The sequence below is a fragment of the Oryctolagus cuniculus genome, chromosome 10, assembly GCF_964237555.1.
Source record: "Oryctolagus cuniculus chromosome 10, mOryCun1.1, whole genome shotgun sequence".
NCBI lineage: Eukaryota > Metazoa > Chordata > Mammalia > Lagomorpha > Leporidae > Oryctolagus > Oryctolagus cuniculus.
This window is the reverse complement of record NC_091441.1, coordinates 9,709,324-9,730,071: the sequence shown is the minus strand read 5'-3', so window position 1 is coordinate 9,730,071 and position 20,748 is coordinate 9,709,324. Positions and strand designations below refer to the sequence as shown.

Genomic DNA, 20,748 nt, shown 5'->3' with positions numbered 1-20,748 from the left:
AGAACAATTATAATTATTACCATAATGTTGTGACAGAGTAATTATAACTATTTCAACCAGGAACCAAATTTCTTAATCCTCTTGGAAACAAGTTTTATAATTGCATTTTATGGGCAAGTTTTGCCAAAACTATCAGGAACAGTGAAAAAATATTTTAGATAAGTTTAAAAAATCACTTTCCTAACATTTTATGAGGGAAGAAATTACTGAAACTTGAGCTTGATGAGAAAAGCATGAGAAAATAGAAGTATAGATTAATCTGTTATGATGGGTGCAGAAATGTTAAGGAGCCATCTTGGCAAATGGGATCTAGAGCTGTTACAAAATATTCATCGTGGCCATATGGTATTTATTCTGAAAAGTCAAGGAATGTTCTCTAGCAGAAACATGTAATCATTTCCTTCTCCAATTAACTGAGAAAAATGGTATGATTGTTAAATAAGTGTAATAAAACCAACCAGTCTTCTGATATTTATTCATGAAAAAAATTAGAAACAGAAAAGGACTTTTTAAACCTAGTTTGGATTTCTCTAAATTTAAGACAAATCCTCTTCAGAGTCAAGCACTGAGTCTCTCAATTCAGAAACACACGAAAGCAGTACGAAAGTAGTGATGATTTTTGTGATTCATGAGTGTGCCTTAGTAAAGCAAAATTGAGTCATAATAAAGGAAGTGAAAAGTATGCAGATGTTCGAAAGAAAGAGACAGTTTTACTATTACACACTGATGAAATGCATACCCAAGACAATCTATAGAGGATTGATAAAAAATAATATAAACAAATTTCTCTGGTTTTAGATAACTAAAACATAAAAATAAGGTGAGAAACTTGAAGCTTTCCCAGTAACATAGGGAACAAAGCAAGAATGTCCTCTTTTGTCCTTGATTTTCAACCTCATACTGGAAGTCCTATTAAAGCAACAAGAAAGTTTTGTTTTGTTTTGTTTTGTTCTGGAGGGGGAAATACATAAATTGGTACAGGTGGATTAAAACTATCTTTGTTCACAGATGAAATTTTTATCTATGTTTAAAATACAGAGGACTCAACCCCAAACTACTTCTAAGAATTACTAAATAATTACAGCAGAATTGAAGAATAAAATGTGAATATAAAAAATAAATCACTTTCCTACATACTGGAAACGAACAAGTGCAATTTGAAATGCAAACACAGTGTAATTAGCTCTAGCACCTAAAACTGAAACACTTAGGTTTAAATTTAACAAAATAATTATAATATCTTAATGAATAAAGCTACAAAACAAAAGAAATCAAAGAACTAAGGAAGGGAAGACATATCTCTGCACAGGTAGACTCTATACTGTCACAGTGCCATTTTGTCCTGTCATGCTCCACAGATTCAGTGTAGTCCAATCCAAACCACAGAAAATAATTTTGTGGATATTGATAAAACTATTTCAAAATTTGCATGTGGTAGCAGAAGGTACAGAACAGTCAACATGTTTTGAAGGAGAAAAACAAAATTGGGGGCTGGTGTCGTGGTGCAGTAGGTTAATCCTCCACCTGTGTTGCCTGCATCCCATATGAGCGCTGGTTCTCGTCCCGGCTGCTCCTCTTCCAATCCAGCTCTCTGCTGTGGTCTGGGAAGGCAGTAGAAGATGGCCCAAGTCCTTGGGTCCCTGCACCCGCATGGGAGACCAGGAATAAGCACTGGCTCCTGGTTTCAGATCGGCAAAGCTCCAGCCGTTGCAGCCATTTGTGGAGTTAACTGTTGGAAGAAAGACCTTTCTCTCTGTCTCTGCCTCTCACTATCTGTAACTCTAACTCTCAAATAAATAAAATCTTAAAAAAAAAGAAAAACAAAATTGGAGGTCAGATGCTACCTGATGTGAAGACATACTATGAAATTACAGTAATAAAAACAGTGAGTATTGGTGAAATAATAGACAAATAGTTGAATGGAATAGAATAAAGAGCCCAGAAAGTTCATAAATGGAGTCAAGTGATCTTTGACAAAGGAGCAAAAGCAATACAATATAAATAAGATGCTTGTTTCCAACAAATGGTGCTGGGACAGCTCCATATTATCTACAAGCAAAAAAAATGAATGCAGACACAGACCTCACTTCTTTTACAAAAATTAAAATGGATCACACACCTGACTGTGGAACATGAAGCTATAAAACTCCTAGAAGGCAACATAAGAGAAAATCTACATGAACTCTCTGATGACTTATTAGATATGATATCCAAAGCACATCTGAAACAATATCCAAAGATTTCATTAAGTCTTTCTCTGCAAAAGACAGTGTCAGGAAAATGATAACAAACCATATACTGCGAGAAAATGTTTGTAAAATGTTTGCTAAAGACCGACTAAATGGAAGAATACACTCTGAAAAGGTACATACTTTATGATTCTGAGTCATTCTAGAAAAGGAAAATCTAGGGACACAGTGGAAGTGTTGGGAATTAGTTTATGGGGAGGGAGAGATGGACAAGCACAGCACAGAGGATTTTAGGGCTGTGAAACTACTCTTCATGGCATCATAATGGTAGATCCATGTCATTACACATTTGTCCAAACCCATGGAATGTAAACTGTCAGCAGAGAATGCTAATATAAACTATGGCCTCTGTGTGAGACAATTACATGCCAACACAGGTTCATCAGTTGCATTAAATGCACTATTTGGTGTGCCATGTTGACAATGAGGGATGCCATGTATGTAAGGGGGCAGAGGTCATATAGGAAATTGCAGTGTCTTCCTCTAATTTCACTGTGAATCTAAAAGTGCTAAAAAAAAAAAGTCGATTAAGAAATAAGAAACAAAACAATGGTCATCTGAAAGCATTGAACAAAAAATTTTAAATATATCTTTGGCTAATTTAAATATGGATTAAAAAGCCCTCTGAAAAAAATTATATTGTGGAATAATTCATTACAATAAGAATGCCATTTCTACCTAGACCAATCTTAAATTACTATTTATCATAATTATGTTTGATAATTATTAATATAAAGAGAACAGGGTTCATGTATTTAACAGATACAATTCTATGAAGATAACCATATTTCCATCCTTATTGTCGCCCTACATCAATCCCCTTCTTTATTCCTTTCTTTTTTTTCTTTAATTTCTGTATAAACAAAACTTCAATTCACTATAAACACAGGTTTAATGCACCACTAAACATAATATTCAGCAAGTAAAAATTAGAAAGACCACAGTACCACAGGAGCATAAACATAGGCTAAAAACAGCAATCAAATCATGTCAATTTCCTTCCTGCACATTTTTTGTAATCTACATTAACTACAACATATTAGAGAAAACATATGATTTTTGTCTTTTGGAGACTGTATTATTTTACTAAGCATAAGTTTCCAGTTGCATATTTTTTTTATTTCATTCTTTTTATGTCTGAATAGTGTTCCATAGTATATGCATACTACATTTTTTAAATAATTTATATTTTTTGAAAGGCAGAGATAGATGGATGAGAGAGAGAGAGAGAGAGATTTTCCTTCCACTGGTACACTCCTCAAATGGCCGCAACAGCCAGAGATGGGACAATCCAAAACCAGGAGCAAGGAGCTCCTTCTGGGTCTCCCATATGGGTGCAGAGGATCAAGTACTTGGGCCATCTTCTGCTGTTTTCCGAGGCACATTAGCAGGGAACTGGAAAAGAAGTAGAGCAGCCAGTATGTGAACCAGCACCCATTTGGAATGCCAGCTCTACAGGATGTGGCCTTACTCAGACAACACAGCACTGGCCCCCATATTTTCTTTATACAATCACGAGTTGATGGACATCCAGGTTGATTCCATATCTTAGCTGTTGTGAATTGAGCTGCATAGTTTGCAAATATTTTTCCCATTCTGTCAGTTGCCTCTTCACTTTCCTGACTGTTTCTTTTGCAGTACAGAAACTTCTTTTTATTTTTAACTTTTATTTAATGAATATAAATTTCCAAAGTACAGCTTATGGATTACAATGGCTTCCCCCCCATAACGTCCCTCCCACCCGCAACCCTCCCCTTTCCCACTTCCTCTCCCCTTCCATTCACATCAAGATTCATTTTTGATTCTCTTTATATACAGAAGATCAGTTTAGCATACATTAAGTAAAGATTTCAACAGTTTGCTGCCACACAGAAACATAAAGTGAAAAATACTGTTTGAGTACTAATTATAGCATTAAATCTCAATGTACAGCACACTAAGGACAGATAAACTTCTTAATTTGATGTAATCCCAATTGTTAATTTTGGCTTTCACTACCTGTGTCTCATGGGTTTTTCCAAAAAGTCTGCCTGTGCCTATATCTTGCAAGGTTTCTCCAATTTTCTCTAATACTTTCATGGTGTCGGGTCATAGATTTAGATCTTTAATACATGTTGAGTGGATTTTTGTGTAAGGTGTAAGGTAGGGGTCTTCCTTCATGCTTCTGCACGTGGAAATCCAGTTTTCCCAGCACCATTTGTTGAATAGTCTGTCCTTGCTCCAGGAATTGGTTTTAGATCCTTGATCAAATATAAGTTGGCTATAGATGTTTGGATTGATTTCTGGAGTTTCTGTTCTGTTCCATTGGTCTATCCATCTGCTTCTGTACCAGTACCATGCTGTTTTGATTATAACTGCCCTGTAGTATGTCCTAGGATTGACAGCATTCTAGGCCATAAAACAAGTCTCGGCAAATTCAAAAGAATTGGAATCATACCATGCAGCTTCTCAGACCACAGTGGAATGAAGCTGGAAATTAGCAAATCAGGAATCCTTAGAGCATATGCAAACACATGGAGATTGAACAACATGCTCCTGAATGAACATTGGGTCAAAGAAGAAATCAAAAGAGAAATCAAAAACTTTCTGAAAGTAAATGAAGATAACAACACAACATATCAAAACTTATGGGATATGGCAAAAGCAGTGTTGAGAGGAAAGTTAGAGCAATAGGTGCCTACATCAAGAAATTGGAAAGGCATCAAATAAATGAGCTTTCGGCACATCTCAAGGATCTAGAAAAACTGTAGCAAACCAGACCCAAAACTAGTAGGAGAAGAGAAATAATTAAAATTAAAGAAGAAATCAACAGAATTGAATCAAAAAAAAAATTACAAAAGATTAGCCAAATGAAGAGCTGGATTTTTGAAAAAAATAAACAAAATTGACACCCCATTGGCCCAACTAACTAAAAAAAAGAAGACACCCAAATCAATAAAATCAGAGATGAAAAAGGGGATGTAAGAACAGACACCACAGAAATAAAAAGAGTCATCAGAAATTACTACAAATAGTCGTATGCCAGCAAACAGGGAAATCTATCAGAAATGGATAGATTCCTGGACAAATGCAACCTACCTAAATTGAACCAGGAAGACATAGAAAACCTAAACAGACCCATAATGAGACGGAAATTGAAACAGTAATGAAGTCCCTCTGAACAAAGAAAAGCCCAGGACCAGATGGATTCACTGCTGAATTCTACCAGACATTTAAAGAAGAACTAACTCCAATTCTTCTCAAACTATTCAGAACAATCGAAAAAGAGGGAATCCTCCCAAATTCTTTCTATGAAGCCAGCATCACCTTAATCCCTAAGCCAGAAAAAGATGCAGCATTGAAAGAGAATTACAGACCAATATCCCTGATGAACATAGATGCAAAAATCCTCAATAAAATTCTCGCCAGTAGAATGCAACAACACATCAGAAAGATCATCCATCCAGACCAAGTGGGATTTATCCCTGGCATGCAGGGATGGTTCAATGTTTGCAAATCAATCAATGTGATACACCATATTAACAATTAGCAGAAGAAAAATCATATGATTATCTCAATAGATGCAGAAAAAGCATTTGATAAAATTCAACACCCTTTCATGATGAAAACTCTAAGCAAACTGGGTATGGAAGGTACATTCCTCAATACAATCAAAGCAATTTATGAAAAATCCACGGCCAGCATCCTATTGAATGGGGAAAAGTTGGAAGCATTTCCACTGAGATCTGGTACCAGACACGGATGCCCACTCTCACCACTGCTATTCAACATAGTTCTGGAAGTTCTAGCCAGAACTGTTAGGCAAGAAAAAGAAATTAAAGGGATACAAATTGGAAAGGAAGAACTCAAACTATCCTTTTTTGCAGATAATATAATTCTTTATTTAGGGGATCCAAAGAACTCCACTAAGAGACTATTGGAACTCATAGAAGAGATTGGCAAAGTAGCAGGCTATAAAATCAATGCAAAAATCAGCCTTTGTATACACAGACAATGCCATGGCTGAGAAAGAACTTCTAAGATAAATCCCATTCGTAATAGCTACAAAAACAATCAAATACCTTGAAATACACTTAACCAAGGACAGTAAAGATCTCTACAATGAAAATTACAAAATCTTATAGATAGAAAAAGAAGAGGATACCAGAAAATGGAAAAATCTTCCATGCTCATGGATTGGAAGAATCAACATCATCATAATGTCCATTCTCTCAAAAGCAATTTATAGATTCAATGTGATCCCAATCAAAATACCAAAGGCATTCTTCTCAGACCTGGAAAAATGATGCTGAAATTCATATGGAGACACAGGAGACCTCGAATAGCTAAGCAATCTTGTACAACAAAAACAAAGCTGGAGGCATCACAATACCAGATGTCATTGTTGTTTACGTTTGTTTTAGCTATTCAGGGTATCTTCTGTTTCCATATGAACTTTAGCATCACTTTTTCTAGATCTCAGAATAATGTCTTGGTATTTTGATTGGGATCATATTGAATCTGTAAGTTGCTTTGAATAGTATGGACATTTTAATGATATTAATTCTTCCAATCCATGCACTTGGAAGACTTTTTCATTTTTTTGTGCCTTCTATCATTTCCTTCTTTAGTGTTTTGTAATTTTAATTATAGAATTTTTTTTTGATTTTTTATGGCTGAATACTGTTCCGTAGTGTATGCATACCACATTTTCTTTTTTTAAGAATTTATCTGTTTTTTTGAAAGGCAGAGATAGATAGATGGATGATAGATAGAGAGATGAGAGAGAGAGAGCAAAATCTGTGTGTGGTCAAATTTATCTCTCTTTGTATGCAACTTTAGTTTGCATACCAAGCAGTATGCATACTAATTCTTAAGTAACTATCCCTTGAATTGCATCTCCCTGTGGTTAAATTTATCCCAAGGTATTTAAATTTTTTGTACTTATTGTGAATGGTACTGATCTTAGAATTTCTTTCTCATTGTTGGCATTGTTTGTACATATAAAGGCTATAAGAGATCTTCATGGAATTCGTAAAAGTCCTTATCAAACTTAAATTTCAATTGAAAAAAGGAAAGAGTAAATTTAATGAAAAGCTATACCTTTTCTGAAAGAAAATTGTTAAATAAGGGCAGGCATTTGATACTCCAGTTAAGATCCCACTTGGGATACCCACATCCCTTATGGGAGTACTTGGATCAAGCCTAGCTTTTCTTTCAATTCCAGCTTCTTGCTAATGCACAAATTAGGAAACAGGAGATGATGGTTATGTTAGCTGGGTCCCTAACACTCACATGGGAGACCTGTATTGACTTTTAGGTTCATGGGTACAGCTTGGGCCAATGTTGGTCATTGCCAGCACTTAGGAAGTGAACCAGCAGATGGAAGATCTCTCTTTCTCTCTTTGTCTGCCTTTCAAATAAAATAAAAATCAATTGATTAACTTTGAAAAGAAAAAAAAAATTGAACAAATTTTAAAGCTTTGGCATAATACATGTTAATTAGACAAATTGAGTCATTGCACAGTATATATTTATTTCAAAACATCATGTTGTATTAAGTTAATGCATACAATTTTAGCTGTCAATTAAAAATAAAAATATTTTTAGGATTTTAAAGCATGTTCTATTTTATATAACAAAATGAGAGGTTTTCCATCATCATTAGGCACTGATTAGCATTTAGATCTGATAAATATGTTTATTTCTCCATGAATATTATGACATGTTTGCTGATGTTATAGAAGTTTAATGCCAAGCAGTATGCTTATTAATTCATAAGTAAATATCCCTTGAATTGCATTTTTAAAATTTTTTTATTTATTTGAAAGCTGAGTTCAGGGAGGCAGAGGAAGAGAGAGAAAGGTTCTCTATCTGCTGGTTCACTCCCCAGATGGCTGCAATGACGGGAGCTGTGCCAATCAGAAGCCAGGAGCCAGGATCTTTTTCTGGGTCTCCCACATGGGTGCAGGGGCCCAAGGACTTGGGTCTTATTCTACTGCTTTCCCAGGCCATTGCAGAGAGCCAGATGGGAAGTAGAGCAGCTGAGACTTGAACAGGCACCCATATAGGATGCTGACAACTGCAGGTGGCAGCTTCACCTGCCACACCACAGCGCTGGTCCCCTTGAATTACATTTTCGATAAAATAAACTCAAATATATGTAACAATGCCCTCTAACACTTTTCTAGAAACTTTTCCTTCAGATATTTTAGAATTCATGCTTTTAAGAACAAGATCAGGTGATAAAATGCATGTTGTCTGACAACTTATATTACTTTCAATATGATCTAAAAATGATATGTACAATCAAGTATTAATGGGTTTTTTGGTCATTATTTTTGAGTATGTAATGTGCTTACAGACTTTATAAAATAATGTCCGTACATGTGGCCTCTGTATTTTTTCTATAAGCTAATGACATCAAAATTTGTTCATCTTATGCATTGCTTTGTAACCAAAACCTAGGATAATGTCTGGAACACAGCACATGTATAAGAAATATTTTCTTAAATGAAAAGTGTTCACTTTCCATTATGAAGAAGTAAAGTAGCTTTCCTTCTCTATTTTATTTCCTAAAACCCTTTAGGCAGGTATGTAAAAATATAGACCTAAGTAATGATTTTTACACAATCGCATGCAGATATAATCATATCCAATTAATCCATATAATATATGAAGATATAGAAGAATTAATATGATTTGTCACTCAAATCTTTTGTGCTAGTCCTAATAACTTACAACTATTAAATATGGCTGTCTATATTAACTCCTTTTTTGTGATACCTTACTGCTTTGCTAAGTAATCTTCAAAACATGAAAGCAGGGCACTGATCTATTTAAAGACATATCTCCTCATTATTGTGTCTGCCATGATTTCTAAAGATAAGAGAAATGGCCTTGAATCCAAGGATGAATGTTCACCTCTTCACACTAACCATATTAAATAAAATGAAAATTATGCAGAGTAGTGGAACATTGAGATTATATACTGGTTTTCCATTTTAGTATGGAATAATCACTCACACTCAAAAATATCCTATTATTCTTAAGAAATATCAATGTGAATTGTTCATGTGTGATCTAATATATTGAATATTTATGAATATCTCTTCATTACATATTGTTAAAATTATTATGTGAATATGCACATTTTTCAATTTCTTGAGAAATTAAACAAGCTCTTTGGACTTTGAAAATACCCCTTATGACCAGATTTCCATTTCTTCTTGCCTTATTTAAAATCTGATATGTTTTCAAGGTATCATATATATCAATGTTCAATAATTTAATTGTAATTTAAGTATTTTTATGAAGATAGTCCCAATTAGAAGAAAATTACAAATCAAGTTAGTTAACTAAAATATTTCTCTTGATTTTTATATTTCAAATTGCTTACATCTTTGGTGTATTTTCATGACTTAATATTAAATTTAGATTCTTATATAAGTTCATATTTCTAACTTACATCATCAATAAGCACATACAAATTGTAGCTTGAACATTTTTGATCAGAACGTATATATGATAGTTTACTTAAATATTTGCAATGTCAACATGATTATTGTCATGCCTGTCAAGAACATTATGGATCTGGCCGTGGAACTGCTTACACAGACAATAGTGAGGACAAAAATATTGATTCCATCACAGGTCGTTTTCTAGTATCATGGTTGATGCTCAGTGCTACTTGCAATTATTAAATTTTGGTGGTTAATTATTTTTTCGCTGTGCAATTGATAAACACAAATGGCAAAATAAATGGTGACATGGCATATGACTTTTGATAAAGTGTCTTCTACTTTTAGAAATGTTCATTTTGAAAAATGCTGTTATTAAGTAAAAGAAAGATCTAAGTTTTTTAAAGACAAGTTGAGGTGTGCATAAATAGGAAGTTGATTACAGAGTTTGTGCTTTTAAGTATAAGAATAAAAGAAATAACTCAGTGACCCAGACAAAAATTGAATTTTTCTCTTACTGAAAAGAATGTCAAGCTGATAAATGAGTGATTTATAACACCTGTATTTTGACCTCTCTATGGAAAACAAATTGAGCTACATTTCAATATTCAGTGCCCTATTTATGTGTTATAGAATTACTGGCTCAGAATCAAAGAACAAAATGTGGTGGTGGGAGGGAGGGTAAGTGAGGAAAAAAAGAGGAAGGAAGGGAGGCAGTAGGAGAGGGGGTGAGAAAGGAAGATGGGCAGTAGAGTAGGCAAGAAAAAAAGAAGAGAAAAAAAGAGGGAAGAACTTAGTGAGTTATTTAACTCCTTTGATAATAGCATACAGAATTAGAAATGTCCTGCCCTGCTAGTCACACCTCATTCCACTGAATTTTTCTGAATTCTATGCTTTTAAAGGCACACTTAGTGAAATTAATTTTATTGATTAGTTATTAAAAGAAATCTATTATCTCTGGGTACAAAAAGTAAATTCTTTCATTCACTTAATCCATTTAGTCAAAGATTAATTTTAGCCACAGAATCTAAAATGTCATATATGCGTTTTCTAAAATTTAAAGTATTAAAGAAAAAGATATCTTAAATAATGGCTTTACATTAATAAAATTTGCTACCATAGTTTCACAGTCCCCACCGTACCCAAAATATTTTCAGTGAGGGTTCAGTTGGTGTCCAGTGGATCTTAGGATATACTTGCAGATATAATTCACTGTGATTAAGGTACTGTACGAAGAGAATGTGTGAAATTGAATATTAAAACTTTTAATAACCAATTGATGTTTCTATTTGATTTTCTATTTCATTTACTAATTAGTCATACATTAGAGAAACATATTTAGGCATGAGAATAATTATAAAATATCATATGATGATTTTCTGCTTCTCAATAAAATATTAGACTTTATTCATAATATCAATAGTTGGAATTACAATTGTGATTGAGAAAGTTTCAAACTTTGTTAGATTCCGGTCTCATTAGGATGAGATGTCTGGTGTGTGAAAACGAGTATTCAGTTAGCCCCAGTTGATGGTATCGGGAAGTCATGAGTCAGCAATCCCAGTCAACCTGAATGATCTACCCTGCACAGTTCCAACTTTGTGTTTCTGTCTTCTCTTGCACATGTGCAAATATTCACTTATAAAGTGCATCTGCAGGAGGTAACTTTCTCTGAAGGAAGGAGAAAACTTCCACTTTGATTATGGCCCTGTCTGAATAATGTCGGAGTTTGTGGACTCACAAGGCTTCCATAGCCTTGGGGGCTCAAGACAAGAGCCTTGGGTGATCACTGACATCATAAATAAGAGTTTCAGTTGTTAAATCAACAACAGGAGTCACTGTGCACTTGCTCCCCATGTAGGACCTCTGTCCTTTATGAGTTGTACTATGAGAATTAATGATAAAACTAGTTTTCAAACAGTACTTTATACTTTGTGTGTCTGTGTGGTTGCAAACTATTGAAATCTTCTGTATAGAGAGATAATAAAAATGAATCTAATGAAGGATGGGAGTGGGGGTGGGAGGGCAAGTATGGGGGGAAGAACCACTTTATTCCAAAAGCTGAACCTATGAAATTTATGTTTATTAAAAAACTCAAAAAATAGATAGGTAGAAAGGCACTTTGCCCATTATAAAGGCAATACCTGCTTTTCCCAGTTGAACTTCTAGAATATCACTAGAGCAGCACATACAGTAAAACATGAGGCTAAGCACCAATTTCAGAAGTCAGAAATATTCACTGGTAATATTTTCCTCAGTATGCATCATTACATACTTGATGTTTATGCACAGGTTCATTTGTATGCATACATGTATTTAGGTAATCATAAGGATTAACATTGTGTAATACTCTGTTATATACTGCTCTAGACATATTAACTCATTTACCACCACGTCAATTCTACATTCATTTCCCCCTTTAATTTTTTTATTTAAAAAAAGTTTAGCAGACTCTTATGAACTGTACATATTTGTGGAGTACTGTGTAATATTTTAACACATATATTCCTTGTGTAATGTCTGATCAGGATAAATATATCTATCTGCTTGTCACCCAGCCATACGATAGATCCCCAGTACTTCTTATTCTATTTAACTATAACTTAGTACTGGTTAATCAAGCTCCCCACATCCCTCTCTCCTCCCTTCTCTCCTCTGTATCTGTCATAATTTTAACTCCATAACTTTAATTCCATAAAGCCGGAGTCTGAGGGAAAGAGACTTTATTCAACTTAATCATTAAATGGCAGAACTAGGATTCATATTCAGTCTTCATGCTTCATAAGTTTCTATTCTCTCTCTGTGTCTCTCTTTCTCTGTCTCTCTTTCACGAACACACACACACACACACACACACTCAGTTTCTCATGCAGCTGCTACATCTACATTTATAAGCTGAATATATGTCTATGAATGTATGAAATCCACAATCAATCTATGCTAGAGTACTTATGTAGATTAGAGTTTGCTTTTGCTTTATCTATTACTGGTATTTTTTAATATTTTGCTATTTTACAGGTATGTTTAAAATATCATTTTAATGAATTAATATTTTTTAACTTTTATTTAATGAATATAAATTTCCAAAGTACAGCTTATGGATTACAATGGCTTCCCCCCTCATAACGTCCCTTCCACCCGCAACCCTTTAAAGCATTAACTGCTCTTTTTTGAAATTGCTCTTTTTTGAAATCACCCCCTATTGTATTATTAAGGATTTTATTTTATGTCTTCAAATATTTAAATATTTTAATATTATGCCCTTATAGACCTATTTGCATTAAATTCCATTCTAATTTCTCATTACTAACTTAGAATAAACTCCTGGAAAATGGAAATTCTTGGTTTAAGGATACAACCACTAGTAAGTTATGGCGCATGTTGCCTGCCGTCTCTCAAGAAAGAATATGCTACCTTCCAATGTTTTTGGTGTATTTGCCATAGATTTACAATATGGAATTCATTATATCAACCATAGCTAACAGTTCCTTTTCAGTTTCAGGGACTGAACTATGTCTGATGACAGAGCAGATGTGCAAACGTGGTCTCATATGTTTAGGTGCAACTGTCAGTGCATGTTTGGGGACAAGCAGTGCAGCAAATCATAAATGAAAATGTAAATAAAATGGCATACATGAAATGTCAGAATACTGTGCTGTCAGGAGATTTTATGCTACTTTATAGTTAATAGTCCTTGTGATAGTATGAAGAACATCAGTATGGCTGAGAATCATAGTTTTGTCAAAGAATCTAAAGGTTATTTTTGTTTTTGTTTTTGTTTTTTTTTTTTACTTATGACAGGTAGAGTTAGACAGTGAGAGAGAGAGAGAGAGAGAGAGAGAGAGAGACAGAGAGACAGAGAGACAGAGAGAAAGGTCTTCCTTCCATTGGTTCACCCCCCAAATGGCCACTACGCCTGTTGCTGCGCCAATCCGAAGCCAGGAGCCAGGTGCTTCCTCCTGGTCTCCCATGTGGGTGCAGGGGCCCAAGAACTTGGGCCATCTTCCACTGCCTTCTTGGGCCACAGTAGAGAGCTGGACTGGAAGAGGAGCAGCCAGGACTAGAACCCGGTGTCCATAAGGGATGCTGGCGCCACAGGCAGAAGATAAGCCAAGTGAGCCACGGCACCAGCCCCTAGAATCTAAGGATTATTGTTGATAGCCTTTGCCTATAACCCCATCATCTTTCTAGTTTCTACTTACTGAACACTTTAGTTAGTGGAGCATTAAGATTTGACTAAAATGTTAGATAAGTTATCCAGGGTATAAATATAGAAATAAAGAGAGAGAGGGAGAGAAAGAAGGAGGCAGCAAATGAACAAGGAAGGAAAGTATCACTATATTCTTAGTTCTGTGTCTATGAACCAAATAGAATCTGTTCTCTTTATGTTAATGTCACATTAACATGAGAATTGAGATCTGTGTTATAGTAATTATCATGCATTTCTCTGTCCCTGAGAATCTAATATGTTAAAAAAGATAAAGAGATAAAGAGAGAATCTTAAAAAAAAAAAAAAAAAGATAAAGTCTTAAGCTTTAAAGGCTTCAAAAATCCATCACAAGGTCGTTGCTTGGAAAGAAGAAATGTCCAAGTATACAAATAATTTCATAGGTACAAACTGTATCTTCAGGTAATCTTAGTTTCGCTACTACTGTTGTTTTCCTACATGGATTATTCAGTTGAATTAAAAGCCAAGCCTAACTTAGTTTGATACTATTCCAACTTTGTTGCTTTTTATACCATGTATTTCTTCTCCCTCATTTTCATACTCTGCCCGTATTCTTGCTATGATATTCCACTGGTTTTCATTTTAAATATTTCCAACACCATACATGTACATGTGGTCTTACTCCAAATGCTCATTTGAGTGAGATTACAGGGGACCAGGTAAGCTTACAGCTGGCATGACTTGTGAGCAAGTTGTCTTCTGATTTCATCCCAGGCGTTGCCCTAAGGCCAGCTGAATTTATGGTGATATATTACATAATTCTGACTCAATTATTCTTGTGGGAAATTATGCAAGTTCAGGATCTCTATACTCTCTCACTGAAATAATTCTTGTAAATCCCCTGAAGGTAGTTACATAATTCAAGGGGAGTAAAACATTCATTACAGAACTAGTAAAATATCCAACATTAATTTTTTTGAAAATGATGTTTGGATTTTTAAAAATTGATTTACTTGAATGTCAGAGACAGAAAGACAGATTCTTGCCTTCTGGTTCAATCCCCAAACACCTACAATATCTGGGGCTAGATGTGGGCTGAAGCCAGGAACTGGAAATTCAATGCAGGTCTTCCCCCTAGGTAAGAGGTACCCAACTACCTGAGCTATCACTGCTGCCTCCTAGGGTCTGCATTGGCAGATTGCTGCGTGAAGAGCCAGAGGCTGTTACTGACCCTATTTGTATTTGTATGTTGTACATTTGTATATTGAACACAAGCCTCATAACCAGTGTCTTAACTGCTAGCCTGCATGCCCTCCTCCTTCTTCTGCAAGGGAACATAGTGTTTATATGAAGCAAGAAAGTTTTCTCAGTACTTAAATACTAGGCCAGAAAGAACTAGAACTACAACTTCTGTGTATTTGCCTAAGCATATGATTGCAGTTTGACTTCAGGTAACATTTTAGTACAAGTGAAAATCTGCTTGATGAGTTTAAATTTCTTCAGAAGACAAGCTGACTGCAGCAATGAAATTGCCTGTCATAACTGAGCTTGTAAAAATTACTTTTCAGAGGAGAGATAGTAGGGAAACAGAGAGAGAGAGAGAGAGAGAGAGAGAGGAGGGAGAAGAAGAAGTAAAGTATACAGATCTTCTGGATCAGAATGAAGGAGAGAACAGTGTGGATGTCTCCTAAGAACCTGGTGTTCCATCGTTAATCTTTATAAACTCACTGACTCAGCCCTCCAGAACCAGCCACCTTACTGCTCCACCCTTTCTTAGTTTATTTTCTTTACCTAAATTACATAATTTGACATCAAAAATACTTGTTCACTAGAACATTTCATGTTGGGAAATACACCATTTATTTAAGAGGGTTAAAAAAAACAAAAGTCCTAGTGACAATCTGAATAGATTTTTTTCCTAAATTTAAAGTAAAGGTAAAATAGTGGAAATCGGTAAAATATTAGCACTATTAAAATATATCATTTCCTTTCTTTGTGTTTTGTTTGTTTCTATCAAAAAACCACACCCAATTAAATTAAAAAAAAAAAAAAAACAGCACTAGTTATGTCCCAACTCATTTTCCTGGACGTTTCATGCCTGATGAAAACTTCAGGTCCTCCTCTGCACCATTCCTAAACCCATGATTCCCCTTTTGTATTACTCTCAGTCACCCCGTTATTAAACACGGCATCAGAAAGGCTTTACAGAATCAACAAGGAGGTAAGAGAGATCGACCCAGTATATCATTCAGTGTCCAAAATACAGATGCCAAAATCGTAGCTTAGCAAAGCTGGTATCCTCTGACACTGCTCCTTCTTTCTACAACTCAATGACAGGGCCGCACGCAACTTGTAGCTCATAAATTACTCTTGTCTTTTGACACATTAGAAAGTTCACAATAGTGAGTTAACACATACTTTATGATTCTGTTTCATATGATTTATATGATCTTGAAGGGAGCTAAAATCCAAAGTTAAACATACTTATGTACAAAATATATCAGTATAAATTAGTATATTCGAGAATATCCTTAAGATTATTTGTGCAGGATTCCCTGTATGAGAATACTTTTTAGAAGGCAATGATAGTTGTGTCTGTGAACACATACATACCAATGCTCTAGCAAAATTATTTTTCAATTTGACTTATGAAATCCATAAAGAAAGAATCTTCTCTCTGCGTAATTACCAGTATGTTTGGCTTAGTATATTCATCAGTGATCATTTTTTTCTTTTTCTTTAGATGATGTCTTTGGCTAGAAGACTATTTACCTACAGGGCTTAAAAGTGGAATAAAGAGCATACATACTGTGCATTTTCTGGTTCCTATCTTGGCTGTATTATTCTTTGTCCTGCAGAATTACTGACCTCCCATTTGAAGATCATGCACATCAAACAGTTTTATTCTAGGCAAAAAAATTTCCTCTTTTCTGATTGCCTAAGCATTTAGGTGGAATTGAGATCATTTATAGAATGAGTTTTCATATGCATTTAATGATTAATGTAAATGTCCAATAATTATTATATGTGATTGTATCTAACTTTTTATCTTATGTTATATAAGGGTACCATGATTATATCACATTTAAATTACTTTAATCATTTTATCCTGCCTTTAAAAGTATTTATCCTACTTATTTCACATGGCATATGTGTAAATAATTTTATACCTTTTCATATTTTGCTTTAGAATTGGAATACAGCTGACTTGGTGTTTGGTTGCACACATGTATACTGTTTAACCAATACATAATCATGGCTTCCGTTCCTTTACCTTTCTACTGGGTCACAGGTTGACATGTTAGGTTGATACAGAGATGTTTCAGGAATTAGTATCTAGTCGCACATGCCAAATATAAACATAAAACTCACTGTGTATTTATAAAATTCTACTACAAAGACTCCCCAGAGTCATGTTTCTATGGATTAGCTTGGTGAAAATGTTTCAAGCTAAGAGTTAGCCTGGTGACCAAGTGAGCCAGCCATGCTTCCCGAACCTGCCGTGAGTCTGAAATGCCAAGGCAACAAAGGGGCCCTCAGTGTACAGTGACACCACTTGGCAGCAGACTCTAGAAATAGTCACTGTTATTTAATTCCTCCATATGATGTGCAAGGCATGAGGTGAGTTTCACAGGGCAGTGTTATCATGCTTTTCTGTAGACAAGCAAACGAAAATTCATAGATGTTCTGGAACTTGTTCAGTTTCATGTGGGCAGAACATTGTGGGCCTGGCTTTCAAGGCCATGTCAACTGCCTTCCAAAGGCCGTTTTCCAAAGACTTGGTACCCCTTGAACTCTGAGCCATATGTGAAGGAGAATAGTGGCAAGTCTGATGCTTGATTTCGTTATTTTCTAAAGAGGTACCCCTGTGACATTGTAACTGCCAAATTAAAGAAATCCATTTTTGATACAGGATGTTATGTAATTATTGCAAATATCTGCCATACCTCTGACCCTCAAGTTAAAAAATTAGACTTAACTTCTAACCTGTGATTTCCTTTTTATCTTGCTTTTAAACTTAATAAGTTTACATTCTACATTTAAGCATATAAAATGTGTGCAGGCTTTCAAAAGTAAGATTGCACAATGTTTTCCAGCCTGAAATGTTATGTGCTACAAAATAAACAGCATAGACTTCATGTTTATCATTAGTAATTTTTATATGTGGTATATCATCCTTTCCATTGCTAAATCTTGGTGTTTTGTATTTATATAATAGTTGTACTTTTTTTATTTTTATTTTTTTTTTTGAGGGAGGGACGGAGGGAGGAAGGGAGGAAGGGAGAGGGAGAGGGAGAGAGTGAGAGAGAGAAGGTGACCCAAGGCCACAGCTAAGAGCCGAGAACTCAATCCAGGTTGCCCACATGCATAGCAAGAACCAAATTACTTGAGCTATTACCACTGCCTCCTCAAGTCTGCCCTGGCAGGACACTTGTTCAGAGAGCTGGAGCCAGGAATTAAACCCCTGTACTTAGCCGTAGTATACTGGTGTCCTCATTCCCACTCCCAGATTTTACTTTTGAAATTTCACATTTCCTGTCTCTTTTTATTCCCCTTTTTCTTTAAAATAGAGTGAGAGAGTGAGCAAGAGAGACATAGATCTTCCATCCATTGGTTCGCTCCCTAAATGCTTGCAACTACTGGGCCAGGTCAAAGCCAGCCAAGGACTCAATCCAGGTATCCTCTATGGGTGGAAGGGACTTGAGTCGTATCATTGGTTGCTACCCAGTGTACACAAGAGCAGGAAGCTGGGATTGGGAACAGAGCTTGGGTTGGAACCTCTGCACTCCAATGTGGGATGCAGATTTCTGAATAACATCTTAACCACGGCATCACTCAGCTCTCCACATCATTTTATACACACCATCTGTTTAAAAGCTAGAGTTTTAATAGAGGACGTTTCACTAATGAGGGTTTTTAAACACAAACTACCAAAACTATTAAACATGTTCAGTTTACATTTGGTTTAAGTATTTTCTTTCAGAAAGAATTTTGGCAGTCAATATATAGGTTTTTTTCCTGATAGGAAAGTTTTAAATTGTTATTTGTGGAAGTTATGAATAACTTTGATATTTAAAGTGTTGTTTTACATTTTTAAGGAACATAAACCAAGGATTGGCTTATTTATTCAAAGTTTGACCAGTTGACATTTTTCTTCAGTTGTAGGCTAGTGAAATATATACCATCATATTTTGTTATTGGTCAGATATAAAGTGTGTCTTCCCTATGGCAAAGAGTGCCCTGTCATTCTCAATACGAATGTGAAATCTTCCTCAGAGTCATCAACCCGCCCCGACACCACACACACACACCCTGAGGAGGGGAGACAGACATTGGAAAGGTTTTTGTTCTTTGTGGCTAGTTTTCACACTCATTTCTGTTCAGAGATGTTCAAACTGTGAATAGCCAATCAGGTCATTAAGACAGATTTCATGTAGCTTCTCATCCTGTAAGGTACACAGTGCCACTTTCAGTACTCTTAGTGATGTTATGAATCAAGGCACCATAACTTCACTTATGCTTCCTTCAGGCAAAAAAAAATAAAACATAACAACAAAACATGGGGCTAGGTGTTGAGCTCAGTGGTTGAAACACCTGTGTCCCATATGGAAAGCTTGGGTTCCATTTGCAACTCTAGTCCCTGGCATCAGCTTCCTGCTGATGCAGATCCTGGGAGGCAGTAGCAGGAGCAGTTCCTGCCACTCATGTGGGGAATTGGATTGAGCGCCCAGCTCTAGGGTTTATTCTGGTACAAATCCAGCCATTAGGGGCATATGAGAGGAGAACCAGCAGATGGGAGTTCTGTTTATTTATCTCACTCTGTTCTGCTCTCCAAGTCTCAAATAAGTAAAATAAGAGTTGGAAAAGAAAATAGGGAAAACCAGGGCAAGTGTTTGCCACAATTTTAAATAAATGAGTGGTGAGGAATGGTGTTTATATCTATGTGTCTTGTGTAACCATACTAAAGTTCATATTTCCAAGTAATAAAACTTGCAGACACACAATATTTTTGTTAATTATAAAAAAACAAAGCCATCAAAGCTCACAATCTTGTAACTGTACCAATGATCTCTACTAAATTTAGGGCACACAATAAGCGTATATTTAGGAGTCCAACACACTTTCTATATTATTTACAAGATGTTTAACTGAGAAATTATTCCTCTCCTCCTTTCTCTACATAGACACCATATCTACTACAATGAATTGTGTTGATAGTTAAATTACCATAAATCTGTGACAATTAGCAAAACTACAAGGGCATTGTTGGAACTCAAATATTTTAGTTTGCCATAGATTTGTTCAAATATAAAGACAGTCCTTATATCTCAGCCAAGAGCTGCTAAAAATAAATGAAGTGTTTAATGAAGTTATGATGGATAATGGTTTTAAGGATTTTGACTTTTAGAATATGCCTATATAAGTATAGCTTAAAGTATTCATAGTTCCTTTTTAATTTAATCCTAGATTTATAAAACATTGCTTCTGTTTTTTAAAATCAGATGTCTATGGTGATGTAGCCACATAATTCTTTCCTATGCGTACATTTAATTTTTAATTTTACAAATGAAAGAACGTGTACAGGGAGATATTTAAGATAGAAGGCTTACTTATATGACATATATGTGAGCAAGTGTAGGTCTTCTGTACCTACAAAATGCAAACACTGATGATGTGACACTAGGATGTCAAATCTAATTTGCATGAGCATTTTGTCTCTGGCTTCTATGTGACCTAATATAGCTTTTCACAGCAGAAAACCTAAATATATAAAAGAAAATCATTTGAGTTTGCCAGATGCTTTCTTGCTGAATCAGCCTACTTGAAATGATGCCAATTTCTACCCTTTTTCACTAAGAGGAGGAATCCTTGAATAAAATGTGAGTAATGT

General features: G+C 35.2%; 1 protein-coding gene across 7 annotated transcripts in view; it reads left to right on the top strand.

The window, feature by feature from the left end:
* The window catches only part of CCDC102B (coiled-coil domain containing 102B), a 391,238-nt gene that overhangs the window by 351,629 nt on the left and 18,861 nt on the right, over positions 1-20,748 (top strand). Inside the window, exon 9 of one of the 7 annotated variants that reach the window (XM_051851123.2) lies at positions 16,600-16,670. The exons of 5 other annotated variants lie outside the window; for them this stretch is intronic. In XM_051851123.2, the coding sequence (XP_051707083.2) occupies positions 16,600-16,603 (4 nt within the window). In that variant the 3' untranslated portion in view covers positions 16,604-16,670. Of the gene's footprint in view, positions 1-13,184; positions 13,311-16,599; positions 16,671-20,748 lie in introns of those variants that run through there. One more of the 7 variants, XM_051851119.2, reaches the window with a different exon arrangement.